Source organism: Halichoeres trimaculatus, unplaced genomic scaffold, assembly GCF_033239565.1.
Source record: "Halichoeres trimaculatus isolate MK-OKI-2021-1 unplaced genomic scaffold, fHalTri1.1 fHalTri1_scaffold_22, whole genome shotgun sequence".
NCBI classification, from domain to species: domain Eukaryota; kingdom Metazoa; phylum Chordata; class Actinopteri; order Labriformes; family Labridae; genus Halichoeres; species Halichoeres trimaculatus.
Genome location: NW_027437200.1, coordinates 13,993,547 through 14,012,365, shown reverse-complemented (window position 1 = coordinate 14,012,365; position 18,819 = coordinate 13,993,547). Strand labels below are relative to the sequence as shown.

At 40.6% G+C, this 18,819-nt stretch overlaps 1 protein-coding gene across 25 annotated transcripts in view; it reads left to right on the top strand.

The window, feature by feature from the left end:
* LOC141784311 (receptor-type tyrosine-protein phosphatase delta) overlaps positions 1-10,056 on the top strand; it is a 471,971-nt gene extending 461,915 nt beyond the window's left edge. For all 25 annotated transcript variants that reach the window (XM_074662121.1, XM_074662118.1, XM_074662109.1 and 22 more), the window contains 7 exons: positions 2,931-3,216; positions 4,073-4,251; positions 4,456-4,582; positions 4,822-4,947; positions 5,888-6,042; positions 6,193-6,328; positions 6,842-10,056. In XM_074662121.1, coding sequence (XP_074518222.1) covers positions 2,931-3,216; positions 4,073-4,251; positions 4,456-4,582; positions 4,822-4,947; positions 5,888-6,042; positions 6,193-6,328; positions 6,842-6,910 — 1,078 coding nt within the window. In that variant the 3' untranslated portion in view covers positions 6,911-10,056. The remainder of the gene's footprint in view (positions 1-2,930; positions 3,217-4,072; positions 4,252-4,455; positions 4,583-4,821; positions 4,948-5,887; positions 6,043-6,192; positions 6,329-6,841) is intronic.
* Positions 10,057-18,819: the final 8,763 nt, after the last annotated feature.

Here is an 18,819-nt window from a genome sequence, read left to right as displayed (position 1 = left end):
AAATTAGTTTGAGTTTGTTTTGTTACCAGTTAAAAAGTCCTCACAGCTGCTTTAATCAATTACAGAAACTAGACACTGATCTTAATGGAACAATTACTTGCTAATCAAGTTGCAATTGCAAACTTGTTGAGGCGCTAAGCTGGACAATGCCCCATCTGTTCATGTGTGTGATCAAAAGTGCAAGTTTTTGGAAAGTAAATTAGTGTAGAAACAGAATAGAATAGAATAGAATAGAATAGAATAGAATAGAATAGAATATAACTTAATTTCATTGTAACAAGTACAACAAAATTGAAGTCACAGCAGCAATCAAGAAAACAAAAGTAAGAAAGTGTATAGACGGTCCATAAGAAAATAGATGATGACAGCTTGTCCATCATTCTCCAGTTCAGCCAGCCTCCACCTCCACAGGGTCCAGGACTGAGCTTCTTCAGTCATGCTCCATCTCTGTCTCCTAGATCCTGTCTGCTCACAGCAGAAATCAAACACGGCTGCCTTGTTACCCTGAGATCATCAGCTCGGCTACAAAGTACCTGTGCTCGAGCAAAAGGTCAACCTCCGTGATTCTCATTTAGGAGAGAGATGACTCAGGAGCCGCAAAACCCCACCTCCCTGTCATCATGGCGTACTTTCATGAAAGGGGAACTTCCAAACTGTAATGGCCAGTCACAATGCACAAATATGGCAGCCAACACCATCTTGTGGTTCGTGGAAAAAGTGCCTGAACCTACGAGGTCCAGTTAGAGGGAGCAGTCTGTTTTCGAGAACAAAATATGAAACCTCAAAGTTGGAAAAAGATGAATGTTTTGATTTGCTTTCCCAGTGAGTAATTCAAGCGTCATACAAAGAGACTTAAACCATTATTGACTCCATTAACAGCAGCACAGTGACTGGTGAGTTTTGAGTTCACGAGGGTGCGTTGAATAGTCAGCGTGAGGAAATGGTGACAGGTTAGCTGACAGCGGGAGATTTGGTAACAATACATATGTAATTGCTTTCACTGCTGCTCGTGCTTTATCTTCTCAGGACTCATTGCAGCTGTATTTTAGACAGCACTCTCGCTCTTTCCCATCTCCTATTCCCCAAACTCCTGGAAAGCATATTAGTCTGACACTTAATGTGTGTCCAAGTCCAAAGCAGCTGGTCTTGACTGGCTGAAAAGGCAGTGTCAGGTCATTAGTGCAGTCAGTCTGCCAACTCCCCTTCAACTGCCAAATGTAGCTTCGGCTTTCTGCACCACCTCATCCAACCACACACACACACGCTTGCTTTTTGTTGATAAATATTGCATATTTTCTGAGCCTTTCCTGGTTCGACATTTAGTGGAAATGTGGTTAATATACTGCAAATTCCTGCTGCTTCATCTCTTTAAAAACTAACTTCAGAACTGCACAACTATTTTGCATCTTTTTCTGCATAACAACTCAACCTCACCTCCCCCCTTACACCCATCCCTCCTTATCTCCTTCTGTCTCCGTCTCTATAGCTCAACGCTGTCACTCTGTCACTTACTCTCTCGCAGGTCATCACTCTCCCACGTTCAGGCCCGCACTGTAAAATGTTTTCAGATTGGAAACAGCTGGGGTAAAGGGAGAAATCTCCGCTAGTTCCTGCATCCCTTGCCCAAGGGCTGAGGTGTTCTCAGCCCTGGAAGTGATTCATTCTTCAAATATCTATCAGACACTGTTCTTAGCAGGCTGATTTTGCCTTTGAGTCCCAGTGCAAATTTTAACATCCCCTGAGAGCTGTGAGGAGTTTTGTCAAAAGAAAAGGAAAAAAAAAAAAGTTGTCAGCCATTTTGGACGTGATCATGAGATAATTTGTTAAAGCCAATGACTCCCATATGTGTCTTTATTCCATTTGCAGCACAGTTCCAGTGCAGCATGGCACATTAACCAGACTTGGCCCCTGGGGACTGACTTTACTCCCTCTTGAGTTTCCCCTTCTCAAACCTCTCTGCCTGCGTTCCTCAAAGCAAATGAAAAACAAATGCTCCATCAGAAGTAGGAGAGCACAAGAGCATGGCTCACACCTCATAGGCATGTCAGCTTAATGGATTGAATAACCTATTTACTTTGGAGTGCCAAGTGCAAGGACTTGTCTCGTCAGTGCCGTGCTCTGCGGGTAAGGTGGGAGGAGAGTTAACGAAGAAGATTTAAACCACCCTGTCGCCTGGCGGTAAATAAACTGTCATCAGAGAACGTCTTCAGTGCTGAGGCATGCACGATTAAAACATCTAAATGTGCAGGGGTGAACGTTTTAAGATTGTCAGCGGTCTGCGAAAAAAAGGAGTGTTTGTGCAGGATGTCTCAAACTGGTGTTCGGGAAAAAGTTGGAGATTTTCTTTCAGCTTCTATTTTTCACCCTTGTATTATTATTTAAACTAATGAACAAATGTGTCATGTGAATTCTAATCAACAGCCCTGCCTCTCAGTGCCTCTTCTAAAGCTTGTGTGCCATTTAGCTGTTCCATACGCACCTAATGGCATCAATTGAAGTCAGCTGCACTTCTCAGAAGTTGCCCGACACATTAACAAAGCCCTCAAAAAATCACGGCTGCGACTTTTTGCACGCGCATTATTGCAGAGGCTCTTTGTGGAACGATACGATAAGGGTTAAATGTAACTGTTGCGTAAGTGATTAGTCCTGATGGGCTGGAGTGCACAGGTGGAGTTCCGGGAGGACTAGATTGCAAAGCCAGCAGTGAGCCCACTGGAGGCTGTGACTGCATAGCTCTCCACAAAGTGCCACTTCAGATTTAATTACACTCCAAGCCGAAGAGTTCGTCCAACAGAGGCAAACTTGGCGTAGAGACTTTATGGCACTGCGACGAGAAAGCAAGCCCCCCCTTAAAAGTTTCCAAAACACCTCAACCTCATTGTTCCAGTTGACTTTACTAACAACCTTCCTTTGTCTCTTTGTGACCACAGTGCTGGAGTGGGGCGCACAGGTTGCTTCATCGTGATTGATGCCATGCTGGAACGTATCAAGCACGAGAAGACTGTGGACATCTATGGGCACGTGACGCTAATGCGTGCCCAGCGCAACTACATGGTGCAGACAGAGGACCAGTACGTCTTCATACATGACGCACTCCAGGAAGCCGTCAACTGCGGCACCACCGAAGTGCCCGCCAGAAACCTATACGCCTACATCCAGAAACTGACGCAGATAGAGGGTGGAGAGAATGTCACTGGCATGGAACTTGAGTTCAAGGTATGAAGGGTTTACATCCCCAGAGCCTTCAACAGACCAGCAGCAATATGCAAAACACATTTACAGACATCCCAGTGGCACCTCATGTTCTCAGTCACATCCAGGCCTTGGTGTCGCTGATTGGCCTTTTCTTTCTACGACTTCTTCCCCAGTTCCCATTAGGCCCACCAGACAGCAAGGGGCCTGTGGTTTCCTCTCTTCAGACTTGCTTGTGAAACTCAACATAGGATAAATTCTCCCATTCCTCTGGTAACAGGGGTCTTGGTTTACATTAAAAAAAAAATGCCAACCACCACTGAACATTTGCCAGAGGGACTTGTAGTCTGCATTCACAAAGAGAGGCCCAATGAACCTTACACAACCCCTCGCAGTCTGTGGTGTTGCTTTTCGCGTGGTATTGCCTTGCTTGTCACGCACTCTCTCTCTTTGCACTGTGATGGATGCTGATTCCACTAAGAGATGATAAACAGGTTAGATTGCTGTGCACTTCTGTCCACTCCTGGCTCGCCTGGGTATCCATTTTCTTGTCTTTTCATCATATTGGCTATTTTTCCCTGGCAACAGCAAGCTGTGATAGTAATCACTTTGATGCCATTTCCATACTTTAAGGCCACATGAAGTAGTATATAACCACAGTGCACTAAAGGCCAGTGTGGTTTAGATGTCATCAACAGCAGTGTAGAGCTTATTATGTAGGATTTCTTATACTGCCTTGAGAAATCAAAGTCATGCAATTGATCACAGTACATGGATATCTGGTGTCAAACACAGGCTGTAACCATGGAGAAAAACAAACAACATCTTGTTTCCTCTCCAGCATGCTTATAGACGTCTCTTTTTCTGTGTCCCAATGCAGCGTTTAGCCAACACTAAAGCCCATACATCACGATTCATCAGTGCCAATCTCCCCTGCAACAAGTTCAAGAACCGCCTTGTTAACATAATGCCATACGAGTCAACGCGAGTGTGTCTTCAACCTATTCGAGGAGTTGAGGGCTCTGACTACATCAATGCCAGCTTCATTGATGGGTACAGGTAAGGGCTTCAACCTCTGGATCTAAGAGTGGTTCCATGTTTCACTGAAGCAGCACTTGTAGCTTCAGAAAGAGAAAGCTAACCTGTAAAAGAAAAAGACAGACAGGTTTCCATTTTAAGAAATGATTCAAAGTATCAAGTGTTCAGTTGAATTTCTTAGCCCTCACTTCGTTAGCTGATACATCTTGTGTTGTATTCCCACAGGCAACAGAAAGCCTACATCGCCACACAGGGACCACTGGCAGAGACCACAGAGGACTTCTGGAGAATGCTCTGGGAGCACAACTCTACTATTGTTGTTATGCTAACCAAGCTTAGAGAAATGGGCAGGGTATGCATCGTTGTACTTTCTTCACAGTGTTATTTGGCAAGCTCCCCTCATTGGCCTGGCTACAGAACACAAAAAGACGTATAGCCCCATACTGAAATTTGGCTGTGACAAAAGAAGCTTTCACAAAGTTGATACAGTTTGAATTGAATTAAAGAATTCTGGGAATGAACACAATGAATCTCAGTGTATGAAGAGAATGTTGTGGTTCATTGTGGTAATCTATTTTTCACTCACTACAGGAAAAATGCCACCAGTACTGGCCAGCAGAGAGATCGGCCAGATACCAGTACTTTGTGGTGGACCCAATGGCCGAGTATAACATGCCCCAGTACATCCTGAGAGAGTTCAAAGTGACTGATGCCAGGGTAAGCACACATTGTTTCACTGAGTTAAGTTTAAAGATTGGCATTTGAGACTGTGGAAGTGGCTCATTTGATCAAAAACTATTCTTCTAGGGTTCAGTCTGGTGTGTTGTTTTCCTGGATCGTGGCCTCAGCACTGGACTGAGTGGGTCACCCAGGGTTCAATATTCAAATAAAACTAGTAGCTTGTTTATTTTTCCTCCTTATTTGCATCTGCATAATTTTATTTGCACAGACTGGAGATTTGACTGACAATGTTGAGCACGCAGGATGGTGACTGGATTTAACATTGCAGGCGTCTTTAGCTCAGAGTTTTGGCATTGTATCAAATATTTGTTTATACCAAACTATGGCCTTAAGTTAAGCATAATCAGAAGTATATTTGTGGGAATTATGACACATGTCAATGTGTAAAAAAAACAAATGTGGTGCCGGCAGCAGCGAGCTGCCAGAGTTTTAATTCCATCAAAGGCTTACGCAGATAAATGGCACAGGCTTCCTCCTTTGTAGTGCATGTTACACTGTCTCGTCAATGGGATTGCTCGTCTTATCAAGGGGATACAATATCACTTAAGCAATGCACACCCTCAAAGTCAATTCTCCAAGCACCCTGTCGAGGGGGACACATCAAAGGATTTAGTATCTAAAGTGTTTGTGTTTAATACGTTCAGGTAAATGGCAGGCATCTTGGATGACAAAACATTCTCTGATGCTCAAAACTTGGCGCTGATACCAGATTTTTTCAATAAGTGTTTTTTTTTTGTGTGCTGTGGAAATTGTAACAGCACAGTGAAATATGACAGAGTTAGAGCTGAAGTGACTTCCATGGATGTGAAATACGTAAGATAAGCATCCTCATATTTTTTAACTCCCTGCCATCTGAAGGTTGTTCTGCATGAAGAGTAAACTGTTCCCCTCTCTTTTTTTAACCCTTTGCTCTCAGGACGGTCAGTCACGGACAGTAAGGCAGTTTCAGTTCACAGACTGGCCTGAACAAGGAGTGCCAAAATCAGGAGAGGGCTTCATCGATTTCATCGGGCAAGTACATAAAACAAAGGAGCAGTTTGGTCAAGATGGGCCGATCTCGGTCCACTGTAGGTAAGTAACCAACCAGCAAAACCATCAAATCACAAGCTGTGCAATCTCAAGCTCACTGTTCATCTTTTCAGTGCATTTAATTTGAAAATTGATGCACTGTTCCTCGATGGAGTGCAAACTTTTTCTGACCTTTGTGCCCTCTCTGCTCAGCGCGGGTGTTGGTAGGACTGGAGTTTTCATCACCCTCAGCATTGTCTTGGAACGAATGAGATATGAAGGCGTAGTAGACATCTTTCAGACAGTGAAAATGTTGAGAACACAGAGACCAGCCATGGTGCAGACAGAGGTGAGCTGTTTTTTTCTTCTTTCCTGTTTTTTCCAACTTTAAAATGCAAAGAAAACTGAACTCACAAACTGCACTGGAGAGTAATACAGCTACTCTGACTTTAAGTGCGCAGCAGCTTGCTGGATAAGTCACTGGAATGTATAATAGAGACAATGAGATTTAAATGATCAGTTTGGGCAAAACAGATGAACCAAGGCAAGCATCTGGTGAAGACTGTTTCAAACAGCCTTTCACAATTCTGTTCTCTGCTTCAGATCTATCTCATTGATCTGGAACAACTATTTGTAATATTTCTTACATTTTGGTTCACTTTGCATATAAAGGATTCAATATTAAAAATGGAAAAAATAATGAAAGCAGGACAGGTGTCACAAAGAAGCAGCCAGCACATTTGATGTGACAGGAAACATAAAGGATGTACAAATTAAATAATGAAAAAAACTACAGGAGATGTGGTTAAAAAAAATCCCTGAGAGGGAGTGGAAGCTTGAATTTTCTCTTCTTTGTCTCCAGGATCAATACCAGTTCTGCTACAGAGCTGGCCTGGAGTACCTGGGGAGCTTTGATCACTATGCAACGTAAGAGACCCAGTATCGGAAGAAAAAAGCAGAGGGCCCTTTGGAAAGAAAACCCAGTGAGCCTCTCTTCTGAGCCATAAATTCTTGCTTGAGAAAGTACTCCTTAACTCCTTGCTAACAACTCATTAAGTGTTGGATGTGCGACATGACTTGTCAAAAAATGAAAAAGATGATTCCCGGAGGACCAAGTATTTCCAAACCCCGACTGAAACCTCGCTTTGAAACAGAGCGGGGGAATCCTGACTGTTGGAGCATCACATGGAATTACCTTTTCTTTTGCTTCAAGGATTCACTTTGGGGCTCATAAAACTGAATGAAAACCAACACAACAAAAAAGTCAATGAACAATAATGACATCATCAGAAATGCATCAGTGATTATGAACCATTACGAGAGGCATTGGAGGCACACAGAACCGCGGGAGAGGGGGGAAGAAACTTGATGCACATTGTAAAGAAAAAAAAATCTATTTCACAATCAAGTACACACTGACAACCCATCGAAAAAGAAGACGACGCTTGGTCCAGCAGGACAGACTCAAAGTAATAATGAATAAATACCCCTTTCCTGTCACAATGTTCATCATCTAAATTCTGGGGTGAGGGTAAAGTTCAAATGATCTATGAAATAAAGAAAATTATTGATTTAGTTTTTTAGTACTTTATTATACAGCTGATGTGCTTTTTTTGAACTGTGTGAATTTCCTTTTTTTACACAAATTTATCGCTTGGAAGGAAGTGATAAAACGTATTAAATGTTAATTTTTTTTAAAGCTGTAGAACTGTTCTGACGTATGTGCTATTTTGCAGAGAATCTCTTCTTTCTTTTTTTTCTTTTTAACTTTTCTTCCCCCTCATTTGTTGCACTTAGTGCACATGATGGAATTCACACTACCAAAATGTTGAGTTTGTTCAAGAGATATATTTTTTTTGGTCTTGATTTTGATGTTTGTTTCCTGTCCATGACCACATACATGGTAACTCAATTACACCCGTAAAGATAAACTGGGGCTTTGTGGAATCAACAGGGATGAGCAAAGTATGAAGCTGCTGCTACCGATTATCTTAGTTCTTCCATGTGAGAAAGGTGAAACCAGAGGACCTAAAGAATTGGATACGATCTATGAATAAGCAAATATATGGTACAGATTGTCAAATATATATAAAAGAAATATAAAATTATAATTAAAACATTCTAAATATATTGATAAAGTAAATAATTTATGAGAAATAGAGTATATATCATGTAATTGTTTATGAAAGCTTCAAAATTGAGATGTGTGCTATGGGGGAAATGAAATGAGATTTTTTCACTGGAATGCACATCAGTAGGACAAAATTGTATTCTGATTCAGTGCATCTTTTCTTGTGCAATAAATATGTGTATTTTTAGATAGGGGGTTTTTATGTGGATATGTCATTCACTCATGACATTGTTGTCGTTCCCCGAGTGAGCGTGGTGTGGGAGTGGGAGTGACAGATGCCAGTCAGAGCATCACCGGTGCATTTTTTTCCCTCACACAGGAGTGTAATTAGAGACAGAGGGGTCACACAGCCGCAGTCACAGCTCCACACAATAGGGCAAAGGTACAAAGACGTCACCTTCTCGTGGTTCTTTCAAGCATTCAATGGTAAACGGTATTATTTTTCATTTTGCATTTAGAGTGCCTTATATTTATGCCTGTTTTTATAATGTTTCATTTAACATATTAATGTATCCTTTGAGTAATCTAGGCATTTAGTGTAAATGTAATTGTATAGTTTATTTACCTGTCGTATTCATTTGTCACATGATGAGATTATATATGCAAATAAGAACATTTCAAAGCTCATATTTTTCATTTTCAGTGGCCTTATTGTGGCTGAGTGAAATAGAATTTAAAAAAGTTTATATATAACTGAGCGCAACAGTCAAGAATACATTTAATAAGAAGCAACACAACTCAAACATTTTCAGACACAGAGCCAGGGATGAGATTGCAGATCATGTGTCTCAAAAAGTAAAGACGTCACAACATGTTTCAATGAGATAAACGTTTAGATTTAAAAACTTTCAACAGATTGGGTTTTAAAGGGAATGCCTAATGCGCAGGTCATCACTGAAGGGTTTCTTCTTCATGCCTTAGGTTTGACTTCGCATGTGTCACTACAGAGAGAAGATACAGAGAAATACATTCTGCAAAAATCACGTCTGTTCTCATGACAATCCTACAGTTTGTCCTTTTTCTTCTGAAGCAGACACAAACAGAGGGTTAAGTTTGGTTTGGGTCTTTATGTTGGGCAGCATCTTTAACGTCTCCATCCCCTCTTCGATGGCTTTGTGGATGTGCATTCCAGGTGCTTTCTTTCCCTTGGTAACTCAAGCAGCTATGTGTTTTATTTTTGCTTCACTGATTCTTTTTTGTGATCATTTTAAGATATAAAAGTGCTATTATTTAACCTCATGGTGGCTAATGTTACGTCCTTGTTTATTTTCTCATCTCAGTTTTAACTTTTCTTTTATTGATTTTTCATACGCATGGTGAAACGTTGCAGAACGGCCAGAGCTGGCCTGGTAGGAAGATTTGCACTTTCTCTATCTTTGTACTATGCACTGCCCTATTGATTCTAAACCCAATAATATATTACTTGAACCCATCTATGAAAAAAAATCTCCTTAAACGTTCACTTTGTGTGTATGTAAATAACACAAAAAAAGGTATCAACTCTTGAAAAAGACAAAAAAAAAATAAAGTTTGTGGCAAAAAAGAGCATCCGTTCTGATGCCATGGTAACTCCAGCAGATGACTTCAGAAAAATTCTGTCCCCCAACCATCTGTTCTTGTGGCTTTGCCATTCAAGCTTGGAGTGTCATTAACAGAAATAAACGTTGTGTTCTCTGCTCTCTCTATCTATCTCTCGTCTGGATGCATAGACTGAAAATTAAATAATGAAATTGTAAAAAAAAAAAAAATGGCTTGTTAAAAAGATCATACAATTACCTCTGATTAGTTGTAAGCGTAAACTGTTTCTTTTTCTGAATGAAAGGAGTGCTTTTTATTTTCTTACTTAGGTTACATTGGTGGCGAAAGAAGTCTGTATGAAAATCAGTTCTTTGCTGACACAAGTTCCATTTGTTATAAATGAATTCTATTAAAAAATGTCAGTGTTATGCATCGGCGTTTCACTTGTTTCCCTCCACCTCACTTTGACTCCAAAAGACTGATGGAGCTATTTTACCCCCTGCTGGTCCGGGTCCAACATATTATCCACAGTTCTCTCATGAACGGGGAAATTGAGCCTCACCACATTTGAATAGATTTCCATCGCTCTGCTTTTCCTGTCACTGATGTCAGCTCCAATGAATCATCAGGGGGAACCTTTGACGGATGAAGTGCGATGTTTTTCGAAGCTGCCCTGGTTTTAACAGGCGTTTTTTAATCCAACCAAAGTGGCATGGTACTGTTTCACATTTTCTTAACCACACTCCCATTACACTCGGTAACCCTGCAGTACTCAACGCTGGGATTTTTATCTTTGCTCCTCATTTATTTTAGATTTATTGCTTAACTTCATACAGAAGAATGACACCAGTTAAACCGCTGACCTCAAGTGAAGCCACAATAAATGAGTGATTAAAAAAAACGTCAGAGCAAAATGAGCTGGAATGAGTTTTGAACAGTTAAACTGAGGATGCAGTGGCTGTTATTCATTATGATTTCTGCTGTAGGGCTGAACTGTGAGTGAGTATAATGTTGGAAAAACAAATTTACAGCTTTAAAAGGCTTATTATGAATAAATAAAGATACATTTAAAAAATTAGATGATACCTTCCTGGGCAGTTCCTCTGATATTTGAAGAATTAAGTGTCACATGTATCTGAATCTATACACAATATTATCAAACAGTTGTCTCAGTATTAACAGTTTTTCTCGACATAAATGATAAAACTATATGAATGAATATATTTCCCATTATTAACATTATACATTTAAAATCTGGATCTTTACAAGGCATCCACTTGTTTGTGAAGCATCTTTTTATTTGCATTCAACTGACTGTTGAATTGTAGTTTTGGAAATGGCCAAAACTCATCTACCAAAACTTAGTAAATCCTGAAATGTTGCAGCGTCTTAGCGGACAAAAGGTGACAAGACATCCTGGTTTAACATTACCCTCCACAGCCCTGGTGTCATTATGTGCGCTCTAGTTCCCAAAGAAATATCTGAGTCATATAGATACAGTTGTTCATAGCTATTTAACTCTTTCTACAGGTCTACAGTTTCATTTAGCAAGCGCTTTTGTCCAAAGCGTCGTGTAACACAAGCAAGAATTCAGACAGAAGGAAGGCCTTGTTAGTGCAACCACAATGCTACAAGTACACGGCTCTGCAGGCGCTGCAATTAAGTGTAATTTTTTTTTTTTTAATAGATGTGTAAAATAATCAACCCAACTAACCACAATTAATTGCTGTAACAATATACTTCAACCTTCAACAACGTTCAGTAATCAGTGCTGAAAATTCACTAAGAGTCTGAGACCTTCCGACTTATTCTACCACTAAGGACAAAGAGGAGAAGGATCAGGTTGGGGTTTTAGGGTGAAACCCAAAAGTTTTGTTGCGTTTCAGCCTTGTGTTTACACGGAAACGGCGTCAAGCGACCGAATGCAAAGCTTTGAAAATGGCCTCCAGAGTGGGATTTTTCTGATGCCCTGTCGACACCGTTGCCATGTTAACAGTAAGCCTGCATTTTCAGTGGAAATGCTGATGTCACACTCAGCTTCGTGCAACAGTACCGTTGTTCGATCGTCGCGAACTACCATGTTGTGCTTGTGCTGCTCAATCTGCTGACTGTCTTTGTACAAAATGTGCATCTGTTGCTCCACTTTTTCACTTGGTATTCTCCAAAACACCAGATGATCGGCTCAACTCTACTTCAGAGGAGATCTCCCAAAAGCTACCTCTGGACAAGACAGTTGTAGCACCACCAGGCCTGACATGCTTACTACTGTGTTTTCAGTCTCTCTGCGTTTCTGTGTAAACGCAGATTTTTTTCCACTGCGTTTTAGCGTTTTTAGATGAAACACCATGTAATTGGGGCCTAAGTGTTACCTGAATAGATGAGTCTTCAGACATCTCTTAAAGTAGAAAGGGACTCTGAGGATCATAGGTAGGTAATTCATTCCACCATTTGGGCGCAACAGAGGAGAAAAGTCTGGCTAGAGATTTGGAGCCACACTGGGCTGGGAGGACCAGGCGTCTTTCAGAAGCAGAGCGTAGAGGGCCAGAAGGAGTTAAGACCTGGATTAGAGATCCCAGGTAGGCACGAGCCACTCTTGTCAATATTTTGTAGGCCAGAAGAAGAGCTTTGAATTTGATTGGAATGAACCTTAAAGGTCAGCTGGTCATCAATCATGACTCCCAGATTTCTGGCAGAGTTTGTGGGCAAAGGTTGATTGACCTTTGACCTTGCAGAGCCCAGTCTACTGGTGGAAAATGTCGCAGAGAGATCATTTCTTTGTTGAGAATATCATGAACAGTGTAAGATCAAAATCAGTGAAAAGCAGCTCACAGTTTGCCTTCGAAGCAGAGGTCACATTTTAGTCTAACTACTCTGCTCCTTATTTAACTCTTAAACTCAGATATAGAGCTTTTTACTGACACTTTTTTAGAATCACTGCCAGAAAACAGGTTTTCATTAAAGATGTTTTTCCCTCACTTTCTTGAAAAGATAAAAATGTGGACTCCAGTGTTCCTGTCTTTAGCTCTTTTCTCCAAAATATTCAAAATAAAGTCAGTGCAGAGGGAATGTACACAGACGGGACACTCTGAAATATTCATTCTACACTGTCTGAGATGGTGAACGTGTTTATTTTTCACAGCAGACAGGCTCACCACGTTAAGCATTGAAGAGAAGCGGTTATGAGGAGTCACCCTCATGTGACACAATCCATTTACCATCTGTTACTGAAACTAACTGCACAGTACATCATATTAGATTTTTGTCAGAAGCTCTAATCTATAGCAGTTCTCCTAAAGTGCCAATAACCTGAGGGGAAAAAGTCCAAGCACAAAAAAAAAAGTAGTCTAAAAGTTGTTTGACAGCTCGGGAACATTTTTTAAGTCACAAACTGTTTACCTGGAGGAGTTTTTCAGGATCCAGAAACCGAACCACGCACCCAATCAGAAAAAATCAAATAACACACCCCAGATGATAACAAATGACAGATGCTGTCAGGTACGACACGATTCAGGAACACTGTTCCAGAGTCTGCTTTGAGGAGTCTGAATGAATAACTTTGCAAATGTATACAAAAAGTAGCAATCATAGAAGAGTTAAGGTAGTCTATTCGTGATGTTTTACGGCGAGGTTTCTTGTTACATTTTCAGGCATCAAATGTATGAATGTCAGATTTATTCACTTTTCCCATCCGAACATATGTATGTGCTCTAAATACCTCACAAGATTGAGGGACCATGAAATAAGACGCAAAAGAAAGCTGGAGGAGACAGTCTGCCTAAGTTTCATATTACCACCCGTACAGAATTACACATGACGTGGGGGAGAATGTTCACAGATTGCTGGATGGAAAGAGCAATTATTGCTTCATCTTGTTCCTGACAATTTGATGGAAATTGGCCAAAATGCATCTCTAAACTTCCTGAGCAATCATTCCGACGCAGATGTCTGCCTCAACAAGACGAGAATGTGACAACAAAAAGGAACTCCTACTGTCATCAGCTTTGTTATTTTTCACCGGTTACTGCGCTTCATATGTGTCGAGCAGATGTTCTGTCTCCGTCTCTCGGCTGCTTTTGCAGAATTACAAAACCAACCAGGCAGTCACAATACTGCGCACAAGTCATTTCTCATTTATCCCCCCTTTTCGCCCCTTTAAAAACGACAGCTTGCCTCCTTCCCCTGATGCTTTATTTTCTACTTCCTAAATTTGATGAAACATGTCCAAATGGAGGCTGGGGAGAAGTGCGGCATTGTTGTCAACAGTAATGAGTGGGACTGGAGGAGATGTTTCTCTTTATTTGCTCAGTTTTGAAAGAACTGTCTGTACCCAAATCTACTGCGGCAAAATAATTACATAACTATGTTTTCAAAGAACTCAATTATATTAGCACTCTACTTTGATCAAGTAGTCTGACACTCACAGCATCGCCACCCACTGTGTCCTCAGCCCTCTGTTATTGTGATGATCAACAATCACCTGTTAGCACTTCTCAACTCATACGTCAGGCTGTGACTAATTGTCATTCTCTCTAATCACACCCTATTGGCTGTGAAATTCTGCAGGCCTCCTTCTTCTTCATACAGTTCTGCCGTGTTCTGAACTCTGCAGGTGCACATTTGGCAGGAAAAGAACAAACTCCTCAAAAAGATGAGGGCTGTAAGAGAACAGCCAAAAGAAATTTTAAAAAGCAATTTAAAATGTAAACATGAGAGGACTGATTTACATCTGGGAGGAAAAAAAAAGAACTGCAACACCACTCTTTAACAGTAGAGGGTGACAACAAGTAGCAGCTATCAGTAACAGGTTTCAGCAGGTCAAATTTAAGACTTTTTAAGTATTTTTAAAGCCAACTTAAATGAAATTTAAGGGTGAAAATGCTGTAAATATTTGTGATGATGGGGGGATTCTGCTGTGTTGAATTCCAAACTGATATCATCTAGCTAACCCCTAAATGAATTTGCACTTAGTTCCAGACTGGCTAACTAGCATACAGATAATTTATATCACAGGGGTTAAAGCAAAAAAGGAAAGAAAAGAAAAAAAAAAACACTGAAAACTATTTTTCTAAAGAAAGAAAACAACAGTTTTTTCTTTAATTTTTTGAGGAATTAAACTGACACTTTTTTTTCCTTTTTTTTTAAAGCTTAAGATCTGGGCTGACAGATATGAGCTTGCCACTATTTTAATACATACAAAATATATAAAATATATAATATAAATAAAAATAAATAAATAAAAAAATAGATTTTTTTTTTAAAATTACTAGCTCTGCCCCCAAAATTCAAGACCTCTGGGTAATGTATTTTATACCAGCATATTACATTTTCAACTTTTCAAGGCCATAATTTTAGATATCTGAATTTAAGACTTTTTAAGACTTTTCAAGGATGCGTTAACACCCTGCGGAGGTCTGTGCAGGCCAGTTTGTTTTAACAGCTTCTAGTGGTAGCATTGCTCAGTATCCAGCCCAATGAAAAAAACATTTATGTGGGGGTCACAAGGGTCACAGTTTAAAGAGGGGGTATTCTGCTTTTCCATATTTTAAACATGGGTGTAGAGTCAAAATGCTGGTTGACCATCCTAAATGTGTGTACTCTTTTAAAAAGCTACATACTGATATGTTAAGGAAATCCATGACTATGTCTGTAAACTGCTCAGAATGGTTCATTCACCTGACACCTTTATGAGATCTAAACAAGACTTGCTGAAATGATGAGGTCATCGCATAAGGATCTCCTTTCTGGTTTATTTCATGTTGTAGGAGCAGGCCTCAAACACAAAGGTTTGTACGAAGTTCTGCCCTTGACGGGCCTCTAGAGGGCTGGCCAATCAGAGGGGTGGGGTTTTGTGGAGCAGAGGGCCTTAAAGAGACAGCAGCTAAAACAAAGTGTTTTAGACAGAAGCCAGAATGAGCCAGAATGCAATCAGCTGTCAATAAACTGTGATAAACACAGTCACACTGTGTAACATGACTGTTCTTATTTAGGTTTTTTCACAATTTATCCACTTCATTGGGACTTCTGCTAGTTGCATTTCTTCAGGAAAGCAGCTTGTACTCCTCATGTGTTACACCAGCATTTCCATACTGTTACGTTAGCTGAACAACAGCATAACGTGCACCTTGGGGTAAATGTATCATAGCTTAAGGTGGGCACACATCACAGGATAAAGGGGCTGATTTTTTTCCCGATCTCCTCCTTACAATCAAAGCCAGCAAAGGCCCGATTGTCTGATGTCTGCAAATGACACTGTGTGGGATTTTCCTGTGGTGTGGGGTGTGTTAAGAGCCACTCAGAAAGCCTCCGACTGAGAGATATTATAATCCTGTGGTGTGTGGGGTTCTTCAACAGGAACTGGGCAGGTTATCTATTTATTTTTTTTATAAAAAAAAAATAATAATTTAAGCGGCCGAAAACAATCATCATTGCTTTTTCCTATTCATCTGTCATGTTTGTTTACATTGAAGTCATGTTTCACTACTTGAGATTTGGAATATTGAGCATGAAGAAGCTCACACTATAAGATCATGATCTATCAAGACTTGTTATCAAGTGTGTGGTCTCTAAATGTGTGAAGGTTTAAAGAACCCTGTAATGTTTGCCAGCCTTCAGAAACCACTGTTGAACAAGATAAAGATGGTGATGCGTATATCTTGTATTGTTGTATCACCATTCCTCACACATAACCTCACAACATTAAGTTTTAAACACAATCGCACTTCCAACAAATTTCATCAAATGTGATCCTATTTAGAATCCTCTGATGTAACATTGTGTTGTTCAACAACAGGAGAGGGCTTCGTTTCATCTCTAAGCCTCTTCTCCTGCTTTCTTTAAATAGCTTCTTCCACAGTCCAAAAATAACTGCACTGAGTGATGAAATGAACATGAAGCAAAACAGCCCTGACCTGAAATTTGGAGCCAGTTTCAAACACTTGCCTCAAGGTGACATTTCCAGGTGCAGTGTGTTTTTAACGCCATGTTGTAACTAGCTAAGTTAGATTCACTTTTTCTCACCTGCTGTGATTCGTCTAATCAGAGTTTACAACGCGAGCCTTGAGCAGTGATTTCATAGACTTGTTTAGCACAGATCTCACACTGGAGTCACTAATGCACTGTCACAGTTGGCTGCCGCAGTATTAAACAGGAGAGCTTCAGCTGAGAGCATGGACATCACACTTCCTGGGTTCTCAGCTTGATTGGACTGAAGGCACAATGCAAGGGGAGTGACTGTGTGCCACTAATTGAACGGACAGCTATGGGTCCAAGAGCACTGAGACCCAGGGGCCTCTTCGGGGCAAAGTGGAGGAAGGCTGCTGTGCAGCAGAGAGACAGACAGTGCCTTGCAGCAGCCTGATGATGATGATCCATATGGGGATCCTCAATCGAGCGGGCTCCCAGTTCAACGATGACAAACTCAGATAAGAGCTGACACTGCTGCCAACGCTACATTGACTTTGTCTGCAACATCGCATTAGAGCTACTTCAGAGGCAAGAGGGGGGTTTGACCTTTTAACGTGACTGCAGCCGCACAGGGAAGGAAACAAAGACCAACACAAAAGGCTGCTGAAAGAAAGCAGTTATCAGGGTGATTATGCATTTTAGTCTTTAGAGCGTCCTTTATTACAAGCTGCTGGGTTAAGAGGGAGGGTTTCTTTGACTGAGTGACCAGGAAAACAAGAGGAAGGGAAAGAAAGAAGGTTATAATTGGGAGAAATAAAGAGGGACTTCAGTGAAAAGGTTGACTAGTGACGGTGGGAAGAGAGAAAGCTAGAGAGGAATCCAGCGTGAGCCAACAGTTGCCGCAGTGTACAAAACCTCTGAAGGTTAATTTCTCCGGCTCAGCATCTTGCCAATATCCCTGTGATCAGAACCTCTGTAGGCCGGCCATCTGCTTCCCCTTCCCTCTCTGCTGCTGTGCTCCGCTTTCTGAGCTGGCTTCATCTGGGAGTGGACATGCATCAGGGCACTTTTAGGAGCTAATCTCTGAATGCGAATGAGGAGAGGAGGGAGAGGGGTTGTTTTTCCATTTTATATGAAAAGTATCTACTTTCTGCTGTTGTGATGAATCAATATCAATAGTCTGCAGTTCAATCTTGGAAGAAACCACCTCCTTATTTAATGCATCCTTAACAGGCAGATGAAAATACAGTGTCTAGTGCAACTGGAAGTGAGGGGACAGCCAAACAGTTTTTCCCCTGATTATCACAAGGATGCAAGCAATGATTTGTTCGATCAAGCTGATCACATGCACTGCTGAATGAGAGATCTTTGCAAATACCACAAAATGCCATCAAGATAACAGAGATGCTAAAATTAAGACCCTTTTAAACAACATCAAAGATCGAAAAGTTCATAATATGATGAATTAGACATTATTTGATATTGCTGACTGTTATTAATCAAAAGCAAATTGAATTTTTTTTATAACTACTACTGTTATAAAAGCTAATTCATGTAACTGGACATGCTATTTCAGCCCTAGCTATACTGGATTAAACATTTACTCAGATGATGCATTCACCCCATTAAACCATCTACTCCCTATTAACTGAACACATGACTGCAAAAGATGGCGGTGTGCCATTTGCTTTGACATACAACAGTGTTTAGTGGATGTTTTCCACTTCTCCAGGTGAAGATAACATGACCGCACTGTGATGTTGGTGTTCTAAAAGACGGAATACTTCAAGTGTTAACTCAACAAACCTTCTGAGTCATACAAAACGACGTCATTGCAAAGAAAATGTGTTAAAGAAATACGAAGCTGCTGAAGCTGCAGCTAGCACAAGTACCAAAAAGAACTAGCAAGATATCTAGAGCTGAATCAACTTACCAGGTTATCAGAGAAGAAAGCAACTTGTGACAAGAGAGCTGAATCAAAAGCACCTCATGACCACCTATTTCTCATTTGAAGACGAAGGGTTTCACAAGCTAATAGCAAATTTGGAATTGTATCTGAAAATGTAAGTAAAAAAGTAACGAACAGATCTTGATGAAATTTTCAGGACATGTTCAAAATGGGATAAGGAAGAAGTGATTAAATTTTGGAAGTAATCGGGATCACCATCTGGATCCAGGAATTTTTTTAAACAATTCTTTACCATTTTGAGATAGGGCCGTTTTCACCATATGTGTATATAACTCCATGATAAATGGTTGGATTGCTTTACAAAACAATACAAGACAAG